The sequence below is a fragment of the Colias eurytheme genome, chromosome 9 (assembly GCF_061535395.1).
Source record: "Colias eurytheme isolate Ceu_HAF_F1 chromosome 9, ilColEury1 Martin Lab GWU primary, whole genome shotgun sequence".
Taxonomy (NCBI): Eukaryota; Metazoa; Arthropoda; class Insecta; order Lepidoptera; family Pieridae; genus Colias; species Colias eurytheme.
In genome coordinates, this window is record NC_142988.1 from 6,881,588 (window position 1) to 6,892,830 (window position 11,243).

Consider the following 11,243-nt stretch of genomic DNA (forward strand, 5'->3'; position numbering starts at 1 on the left):
ATAAGTATTTTTTAAATTTTAAGTCAGAAATCTATATCTATTCAATCAAATCTGAGGAAATGTAGAGAAAAGTAGAGATAGTTTTCAATGAAACAACAATTAACTAGTTACAATGAATAAAATATGTTCCAAATTTCGCGCGTTTAGAGTAAAATTTCAAGGTCGCGTCATGGCAATGCCGTCACAAAAGCGACAAATTTGGTATCTTTGAATCTTGCTAAAGAAGTTTTACTTCTGAACCGTGTGCTCGGCACAAACGCTCTTTTTTTATTTGGAAGCTGGTGCCTTTAAATTTGGTCTAGTTCTGCAATTTGGGGCGGTTTAGTTGTTTTGTTAATAATAAAATTATTACCTTTACAAGTGAAGCCATCGCCTACATAACCTGGGAAACATGAGCACTGAAAGCTGCCTACGGTGTTTGTACAGTGAGCGAATACATCGCATGGCCTGTCTTTACATTCATTTACATCTGAAAGTAAGAAATATTAATTACCATATATCTGTTCAACATTTTTTCATAAAGAAGATTAGGTCTAATTAATTAACATAATAGTAGCAATTCCCTTACAATATTTCAATGAATAATCACATTTGGAATACTGCAATTTCCATACGAAATTGCCATCTTAAATATTCCGTAATCAAAAATTATGTGACTGAGGAATAACATTCGCAATACATACGATGCATTAAAACTCACAAATGCGTTTTAGGAACTATATCTAATATAACTGAATAAAATCTTAAGTACACACTACACCCTATTCATTTGGAACAACAAAAAAATTGTATTGGGTAGTTTTTATTTACTTACCGGGTTCTTGACAGTTACAACCACCAAACCCGTCGTTACAGTAACAAACTCCATTTAGACAAGCTCCATTTATACAACGCGCACCGTCTTCTTTGGTACAATCATCTGAATAAAGTTTTAAACGATTATATAAAAAATAGTGTGAGAGCCATTTAAGAAATTTTGATCACTCTCTACAACTAACTCCTTCTGCCCCGGTTATATCGGGAAAAAAGAAACAAAAAATAGGAATCATACAAGAAAAAGCGAATAAGTATAGTTTTTTAAATTGATAAAAAATAAATCAAAGAAGCTTTCTAATAAGATGAAACTTTTTAGTTGTAACTAAAATTAGTTTAGAATTAAGAAACTGTTAATAAGAATCACAGATATTTTACAATTACTAAAAACATTGTCTTGTCAATACATACCTGAACATTTTAATTCTGTTCGTAATTCATCGGATGCCTTATAACAATCTGGCACACCGTCGCATAATTTGGATAATTCGTATAATTGCAATAATTGTGTAGATTCGTTAACTTGACAGCCAAAGTAACCGTCTTCTAAATTTAAGAAAAATACTTCTCTTTTTATTCCTAAACCTATTCCATACTGGCTTTGCGTCGCTACCTGTATTGGAAAATAGAATAGAGTTAATTAAACTTACACTAAAAGCTATTAAACTTTTTTCTTCAAACGGAAGTTTCAATTAAAAAAAAACTCCTATTCTTTGACAAGATAAGCGTACAACCAAAGGACACAGGGTACGATTCCCGATATAAACCAACACAAAAAAATCGTTTCCCACCAGCATGGCACAAAAGGCTAGTCACGCCCGTGCCTGGTAGAGTGTAGAGTTTTGTTTATTTTATATTATTCATAAAATTTCCATTTAATATATGTATTTATAGTAATGCATTATGCTACAAGAGCAAAAAGAACATTTCAATCCAAAAATTATTATTGAATAAAAATGCAAAAATATAGATTACTTCTTTTAAATTGATTTAACAATTTCCAAGACGAACTCAACTGTCTAAAACTAGCTGTTCAAGTGTAACTGTACAATTATTTACTTACATTGGTTGTTGTGACGATTAGCGTCCAAACCACAAGCGGCAAGGTTCCTATGTACATTTTCTCTGAAACAAAACAAAATATATCATATTAATCTTATAAACCATATAGTCTCTTAAACCTAGCAGTGTCTGGGAAAAGTTTTCTAATAATTATTTTGGTAAAATCAAACTTTTTCTTTTCAATTTTTTTACCATTAAGTAGAAAGTACGCTGTGAAAATTATGGATTGTACAAAACATTATTTAAAATAAAAATAGGAAAAATTCCCGATAGTGCAGTACCTAGGAATAATACTTAATTAATTCAAACATTGGAAAAAATTAAAAGCAATCTGCAACTTGCAAGTAACAGTATTTTTTTAACATAGACAAAGGTGAAGGTTAATTTGCGAGGTCACGTAACTGTAAGAGCAAAGTTATCATATCTATTATTAAATGGAAATGACAACAAGTAATATTAATAGGCCTTATTTATTATTGTTCATTAACTTCAGTTACGTCGTCATATAATTTAATTTTTACATAGATATATATGATTATTAACATATTATAACTTTGTGGGTATCGCATGATTGGAATTGCCTAGTCTACTTATATTTTAAAGAGCAATGATTGTTGGTTTGTTTCAGGTGTAAAGATTCAAAACGAATGAAATAATTATGAAATTATTTCAAGAAAGCTACATTAAACTTAATAGTTCTTTTTATGTTTATCCGAGTCAACCCGGGTAGAGCAAAGAGTAAAATCTAAATGTAAAAGTTTATTATGAAATTCCCTGAAAAGATGAAACATAATATTTACTTGTAATGTTCGGCGGAAAAATTCAATAAAATCTAACTACCGACTGCGATAAACTTATTAAAATCTTTTATACTTAGCATACATATACTACGTATCTTCAAAGTCAAGCCATTATGTTTTAAAATAATACTATGAAATAAAACCACGAATGAATAATTAATTTATTACCTATTTACCTACATCTACCGTGTGTCAAACCTTGACATCTTAAGGCTAGTCGTGACAAACGATTTATGTATTTTCCAGCTAAAATATTAATATTGCCATAAAACTTAAACGTTTTTGCTATGTGTACAATGCCACACATTTGATGGGGTAATTAATCGTTCTGTTCTTTAGTTATTTTTCAAACTCGATATATGTAATTGGATACTATTTTCAACCGTACCTACTCGTACACGCCAATCAAAATTAAGAATTTTTAAACTTTAATTAAATTATGATATAATATAACTGATTGTTCCATTTTCGAAATGTGCTTTAGTTAGCAGACATAAGGATTGCCTTATTATCTACTATGTACATAAAAATAAGTCGGGTTTTCCTTCCTGACGCTATAACTTCAGAACGCACGAACCGATTTTCACGGTTTTGCATTCGTTGGAAAGGTCTCGGGCTCCGTGAGGTTTATAGCAAAGAAAAGGTGTCTCTGGTGGCGAAACGGAGTTCGCCCGGTTTGCTAGTTGTTTGATAATAATCATTTATTTTAAAATTACCACGCGAGCAAAAATTTGATGTTTTTTTTGCAACTTTATCATATGATTAATTTGATTTGAATTAATTATATGATTAATTTGATTGAATTTGATTTTGTAAATGTGCTTAATTTCGTTCAGACGTAAGGATACGGATTACCTTCTTCTTAATCAGATAACCACGCGAGCATAAAAGTTAGTTAGTTCTTTTTGCAACTTTATATTTCATACAAAATTTCCAATACTTCTCTTTCGTTTACTTCCTCTTTCTTCCTTCTCTTAGCCTAATTATGAATAGTAGCATTCTTTGCTTGTATTTAATATCAGAGCAAAGAGCTTAACCAAGATCCTTACAATATTATAAACTGTATACTTGACTAGTTTTTAATTCATCATACCTGCATATAATTTAAAAACATTACCATATGTTTATAGAACATAAAAATATCTATGTAATTCAGCTAATTAATACATTACAAGATATTACTCATGCGTGCGTAACAGCACTTTTATGTAGCTTTTTTTTTTCTTGAAGCATATTTTTCTAACTTTGAATACCTACTTATACGTACCTTAGAACTGCTTTAATAACGTCCCAGTACAAATGGTCCTGAATGAAACACTTCGTTAGTTATTGCTTTGATATTAAGGGGATATTAGCTGAAATCAATCTAGTTGCAATAATTAGCTATTATATCAACTAAAAATCTAATGGACACATAATCGAAAATAATTGTACTAAACAAATTCTTAAATTATCCATATTTAAGATAATTAAAAAATTAGAATAATATAGATACTTATGAAGTTCACTCTGCAAATCTCTCATACGTCAAGGTACAGAATTACGATATAAGCTTCTTGAGAATTACCAATTAATAATTTTTTCATCCGTTAAATTTTCACGCAAGTTCCAATTTAGGTACATACTTATTTAAGTGCCTAATCGTCTTTCCGTGTACTAACAACCTCTGACGGCATCGGAAAAAAAGTAACGCATCATGCTAGCAATGAGCAATACTCATAAATAAAATAATTTGGAAAATCCAAAAGTGCACGCCTCATAATTTTTTTTTAATAAATATTTATTAATTATTATTTTTGTTTATTTAATAACAATTAAACCACATCGAATCAGACCCTGAAAAATGAAAGGGTTCTATTTCTGAGCATACTCAAGCGTAAGAGAAAAAAAAAGACTCGATTAGTAAAGTATTTCGGTCGCTATCGTGTTAACAAGAAAAAGGATCCGCACATACAGACACACGGACGTCCAAGACAGAACTTTTTTAAACTGTTTTTTAACTAGTTTAAATAACAAAAATGACATCAAAAATATCATGAACGTTAAAAATAGTGTTTTTTCTTAATATGTGTGTGTATGTATTATCTTACAAGTGCAATGTATGATACATAAAGACATTTTAAGTTTGAAAAATCAGATGTTTTGCGCGAAGTGACAGTAGTACCCACCTCAACGCTTCGCTTATGAGGCGTGCAAAACGGCTGATCAGAAATAAATTGTTATTAGTTTCTTGGATTTGTCTCCACTTTAATAAGGATAATAACTGTTAAAAAATTTAAAACGGTAGGTAGGTATATTAAAAAATATCCTTACACAAATCATAGGATAATTAAAGCAACTGGTATCTGTTACATTATATACATTACGAATGTAGGTACATTCTATGAATTAAATGTATTCTCTTTACCTACTTATTAAAATTGATAATAAAAATGCTCACAGTGGCTAAGTATGTAGGGTATTTATAGTTCGCTAATTATTATCCTTTCTTACTTTAAGGAAGAACTTACACTTGTGCATCAAATAATGGTTTAATCTTAGTTAAATTTAACACACATCATATTCTGTGCAAAATGTAGTAGAAATTTGTAAAATAACCTTACGTGTTCCTGGGCCTATGTGTCATTCCGTTTAAGTATATCTATATCATTGATATTTGTCTTCAAAGGCAACAATGGGGACACCGGTATTTGTAAATATTTAACAAATGAAGTGTAAAATGCGTCTGTAAAACGACCGTCTGCGTATGAGCTTGCTTGCGCCATTCACTTTCACGTCTCAAGTAATTCGCTTGCAAACCGTTTGTACGGAAAGTGGGCTGCAAACAATAGCACTATAGGTACATACTAGTTTCTCTCTCTTGAGAAACAATTTTTCTCTACCCAAAGCTTGTAATTTGTATAAAAATATACCTAGTCAAAAAGGCGAATCAATTGATATGCAAAAATAAAAGCAATAGATTTAATTTAATGTCGTATTATGCTTGTACAATTATAGATGAAGGTGACTTTTACCTTGGATCCATACGCTTTTTGATCCTATTTTAGTGCTTGGTAAAGTTCGTTGTATATCTCTGATATGTATTCCTTATGATTATTATGAATGACGTTAAGAAACTAGGTACATGTAACAAAAACATAAATGTCGCTTAAGTAGAGCTACCGTGTTACTCAGTAATCTTCCAATTAAAAAAAATACGAATACGTACGTATTATGCTAACACGTGGCCTATATTACAATAATTAATGTTTCTTAGTATACATTCAAATCATATGTAAGTACCATTATTTATGATATTCGTGACAATTCCAAAGCACCTGAATAATTACTCTATCATCCCACTACTCCTTATCTACGAATTCAGAAATATTTTTGGCAACCTTCGTCCCTTTGGAGAACGTTGGAGAAAATAAAAATTATATATTTATATTATGAAATATCAAAAAGTCATCTCAAGAAAATTACAAAAAAAGTTTAAAATTAAGTTATAGAAGAGTAAATTATCAACCGCTAGATAATAATTTACGCTAAAATTTGTTGTGATGCAAGCAATCTCGGTTATATGTAAATGACATAAAACTGGTTCGCAGTCGCCTATCCCATCAAATTGATTACGATAATATATCTGCTATTAATTTCATACATAATATACATTATAGAATAATTCACTTAATACCCAAAAGAGCTATTATAATATAATAATACATACCTTTAGTATTAGATAAGATTAATAATGCAATTGTAGTTAATACGTACAGATAAACAATTTAAGAATAAAATAATTAGTAAATCTACCGTTTCCTCTTTATGACTGCTTCGCGTGAGTTTTAAACTGAAAATGTAAATCTTATAAGTTTGTTTATATCAGGATAGAATAAGTCTTATTTCATACCTACTTGCAATAAAAACAAAAATAATTAATAGATTTTTAATTTATTACAATATCTATAAAATCGGTGACCTTTTTATAAAAGCAAATTTTGTAACTTTTAAAAGTAATAGGTGGCTCATTTCGTCAACAGAACTAGTATTCATTCATTCTTACCTAGTTCTTAAAAATGTTCTGTTTCAATATGTACACCGGTTTTATAAATGTTGGTTGTTGTTGTTTTTAATAGTGATATCCTAGCATCAAACTTGATGACCTCTCTTAAAATGAGTTGAATATGTGTAACGTATTTCAACATTAGTGAGATATTTTATCTAGCGGCACACGCATTTCTAGAGTACTGTTGTTTTACTGACACCCCGCATCAAAAACAAGCACGGAACAAATCGTAAAATACTAGAAGTATGTAACGCTCTAATTCACAAAATGCTGCTGAAGATATAAACGATTAAAATCTCTTTAACTGATATGGGGTATCGTCATGATCTTCGTCTCATCACTAAGATTGTTTTAATAACATGTTACTACTCTTTTCCATAGAAAATTTATGAAATTCAATAGAATTGCCGATACTTTATTTAAACCGATACTATAGGTTGCGTGTTTTATGAAGACAATGACGGTAATAACTCGTATATTAAAGGAGGAAGAGTGATTCCTATTGCTCACTGTTCCGGTGACGGCGACGATCGGCGACGTCGCGAACATAGCACGATTCACGACTAGAATATTTTAAAGGCTCATCATATATCACAGTTCCATCATTTTACATATTCATTACCCATGAAAACACTACGCGACGTGATCGTGATTTCATATAATATTACAAATATAGAGTCGTTAATTTTACGAATTGAATATGAAGATTGATTCAATTCAACGATGTTATAAATTCAAATTAGTTATATTGACGTGTGTATAATATTATTATGTATCTATTCAAACTATTGCTCAAGTTATCGTCTTATTAAAATCAAATTGCATTTTTAGTCAATTATAAAATAGTTTAGAAACTTTATTTTTTATAGCAAATAGAAGGAATAACGGAAGTAGAAATGTAGTAAACTGTTAATAACGAAGTACTTAATTAATAGTTATCTATTTCCATTGTTGAAGAATTCATTTCTATATGTATAGATACTGCATATGTACATAATTATACAATGGCAGCCTACTTTAAACAGGTGCATATATTGTTGAGTTCAATCGCTAATAGCGGACCCAATTTCAATTTTGTCCATTTGAAAACTTACGAAACATTAAAATTACATTAAACAAGATTAATTTTCATGTTTAATTTAATTTCCACGTAAAATTTGATTAAACGTGAGAAAATTAAAACACACCTCGGGATGATAAATAAATAATACTTTTTTCACGAAGAAAACACCTTGTTGTCGGCCTAAGCGTGAGAACGCATCATTTATTATTATTAGCATGGTGTAGAATGACATAACGGGTGTCGCCGGTCGAATGCCTGCAGTCAATGACAGGTGCACCAGCATTTGTGTCATTAAAACTCCACGGCATGTGCTATAAACGATACACGAACAATATAAAATATGCAACCTCAAGCGTAGATTTTTCGCTCGAATAATCTGCCCGTAATTGTATAAGCGATAGTAAATTTTAAACGTGAAAGTAAATAATTTCTTTTTAACAATTAGTATGCACGTGATTCACTAAGAACGGTTATATTACTAAAATATTCAAAGAGAATGGCTTGTAATAACATATTATATGAAATTATAAAGAATGAATGATGTTTATTAAACATAATAGTTAATGATAAGTTATTTTATTAAGAAGTTATCCAAACGTGTCTATTAGTATTTTATATATATTTCAGTAGAGATGGCCACATAGAACGATCCTAAAAACGATCTCACTGGTTTAATAATTGGTTATTTATTTGCAGTACTTGACTGTGTTTGAAGGAGGGTTATGTTTGTACATATTATTATTATGAATTTGATCTAACGATGAGCTGTGATGTTATGTTTAAATATTACAAAAAATCAAATTACGGAACCAAAGTGAAATAAAATATAAAATGTACTGTGTATTTAAACCAAAGACAAAAAAATAGGTGGGAATTAAGCAACCTTAAAACGATGCCCGTTCAATGAACATCGAACATCCAATAACCATTTCAAAATTCTAATAGACCTTGTACCATTGCAAATCGATTATGCTCATCTTCAAACTCGAAAATTGAATTTACCTGACTATGACGTGTTATTTGTTTGCTTATCAACAATTTTTTCACATGTAAAATATGAGTCAAGTACGTTTTAAAGAAATTAGAAAATAATGACCATATAAGTTATCGTAGTAGTAGTCATGTGCATTTTTGGAGTGAGTTGCATGTGCAATTTAATATTATAATATCTTGAAATTCGTCGTCGTACAATTAAGATCATGGTATCTTATGTATTTTGTAAGAGCACTTTGTATTCAGACAAACTAACCTTGAAAAAGGAACTAGTGTTAAAGCAATTGTGCAAGGGCTGTCATTGATAAGATGAATCAATATGGTAACGTTTTAATTGTTATTTACATGTCAGAAAATTTTGCCAATTAAATATAGAGGTACACATTACATGGGAAGTACTTTTGAACCTTGCGAATGTCGAAAATAGCGAAAATTTGCAGCATTATCGGGTGTTCTTTTGATAGCGCAAGCAAATAAGTTTGATTTTTTCACAGCTTCAAGGGACCAAATTGGATATTCAATATAAATTTCAGCTTGATACCCCCCTTGAACGCATTCCTGAGAAAAAGGGTCTTGACAGACAGCAAAGTGATCCTATAATGGTTCCGTTTATTCCTTTTGAGGTTCGGAACTCTAAAAAGGACATTTAAGATAATTGCGTATGCCTGAATATTATATTGGAAACGTATTTTTTCACTACGCTGTAAAATATTTTTGGTAACTGTTACCATATTTATTTGTCACATTATTTATTAGGATTGAACTGGGTCATCTTAGAACAGTCTAAATGGACCTTTTAAAGAAGTCGTTTCTAAATTAGTTAGGTAAATTGATTTTTTCGTTATATAGAGGTATAGAAGGGATCACCATTTTTATATGCTTTAGGATAGCAAACGAGCAGACGTGTCGCCTGGTGTTGAGCGATACACGCCGCCCATAAGCATCCACTCCACTGGGAAGGGGATGTGTTGCTGTCCTCAGGAAAGGAAAAAAAGAGAGGGATATATCATAAGGGTTGATTTGAAGGAGCCTTAGCTAGCTGCCAGTTTTTTAGGTGTTAAAAGGTACTTTTTTTGAAGGTCTCCACGTTATAAGAATTGGAGAATACTGCAGGTGGTAGGTCGTTCCAGAGTTTAACAATTCGCGGGAGAAAGTTTCGTGTATTTATAAGTTGTTTGTGTTTTGTGGGGGAGTTTTTTTAATGATTTACGATTATTCACGATTTTTAATGAGAAATAGTTCTCATTCAATTGTAGAGTCATTAGAGTCACTCTATATTGACAGTTTTAACCTAAACGTTAAAAAATTAAATGTGATTACATAATGTTAATTAATCACGATCTACGTCGGATCCGTTTAGGAAATCTCCCGCCTTTATATGGAGATGAAGGAGCTAGTTCAGGTCCAGCTTACATAAGCAGATAGCGCCACCTAGTGAAACCGCCCTGGTTTGTAATATGTAACAAGAGTTAATACTTTCAATAACTTTTGATATTTAACCTCATGTCAGCATAGAGTACTACTGCGGACTTTCTAATGTAGAGTATAGAGCTCTTAAAATGTATTATACCTTTTCTCTACAATCAACAAAACATCTCTGAGAAATACCTACTTCTTATAAAAATAGGAAGTGTTTACTTTCAAACTTGACAGACGTGAAAAACTTTTGAAAGGACAGCCAGATACCAAAAATCCAATATGAATTTAGGTCGTTATTTTAAGTGTTAGTGAGCTACAGTTATAAATATTTATGATGGAATAACAGTATAGCGAACGTTTGCTTGAGCGTAAATAGGTACTTAAGAAATGTTATTGTAATAAGAACAGAAAGGAGAATGCGGGCAATTGTGGGACCGTGAGAAGTTACGCCACGGTACGTTGAGTTTAATACCAACCTTGAGATCATCGGTGAGTATGGAAGTAGTGGTTTACGGGGCTCATTCCTTCCGGAATATGCGATCACCTTCCCTCGCTAGGTGAACACCAAATTCTCCGAGGAGAGTCCACGAACCTCTAACGGGTATTTTGTAGATATACACAATCCTATTGTATAACTAAAAAGACACCATCACCACACTTCACCTACACTCCTCGTTTGGAGCGGATTTGAACGGATACACAAACGGAATGTAGTAGCGACGCACGTCAGTTAGCGTGCACGAACGGCGCGCTGGTCGTTGTGAGACTGTGTGTGTGGTGCAGGCTGTGGCGCGCACGCACCGCGCCCCGCGCCCCCTCACCCGCGCCCGCACCCGCTCCGCCCGCGCCGCCCGCCCCGCTGCCTCGCAGCCTCCACCCTCCTGCAAGGCGCAAGCGCGTCGGCAAAGCTTTACATAGCCGGATTCTTCATCAGATAAAAAAAACTGCAAGAAACTGCACGATGATAACCAAACCGGACGACCGGTCAACGATTTTTTTTTTTTTTTTTTACTTGGAGGACCAGTCGTTCACTCTTTCCCCAAAA

General features: G+C 32.0%; 1 protein-coding gene across 1 annotated transcript in view; it reads right to left on the reverse strand.

Moving 5' to 3' along the window:
* The window catches only part of dpy (fibrillin-like protein dumpy), a 94,369-nt gene extending 83,437 nt beyond the window's left edge, over window positions 1-10,932 (reverse strand). The window contains exons 1-5 of the mRNA XM_090105662.1: window positions 10,675-10,932; window positions 1,877-1,938; window positions 1,225-1,426; window positions 815-919; window positions 353-469 (exon numbers count right to left, since the gene is read on the reverse strand). Of these exons, the coding sequence (XP_089961788.1) occupies window positions 353-469; window positions 815-919; window positions 1,225-1,426; window positions 1,877-1,933 (481 nt within the window). The 5' untranslated portion in view covers window positions 1,934-1,938; window positions 10,675-10,932. The remainder of the gene's footprint in view (window positions 1-352; window positions 470-814; window positions 920-1,224; window positions 1,427-1,876; window positions 1,939-10,674) is intronic.
* Between the last annotated feature and the right edge of the window lie 311 nt (window positions 10,933-11,243).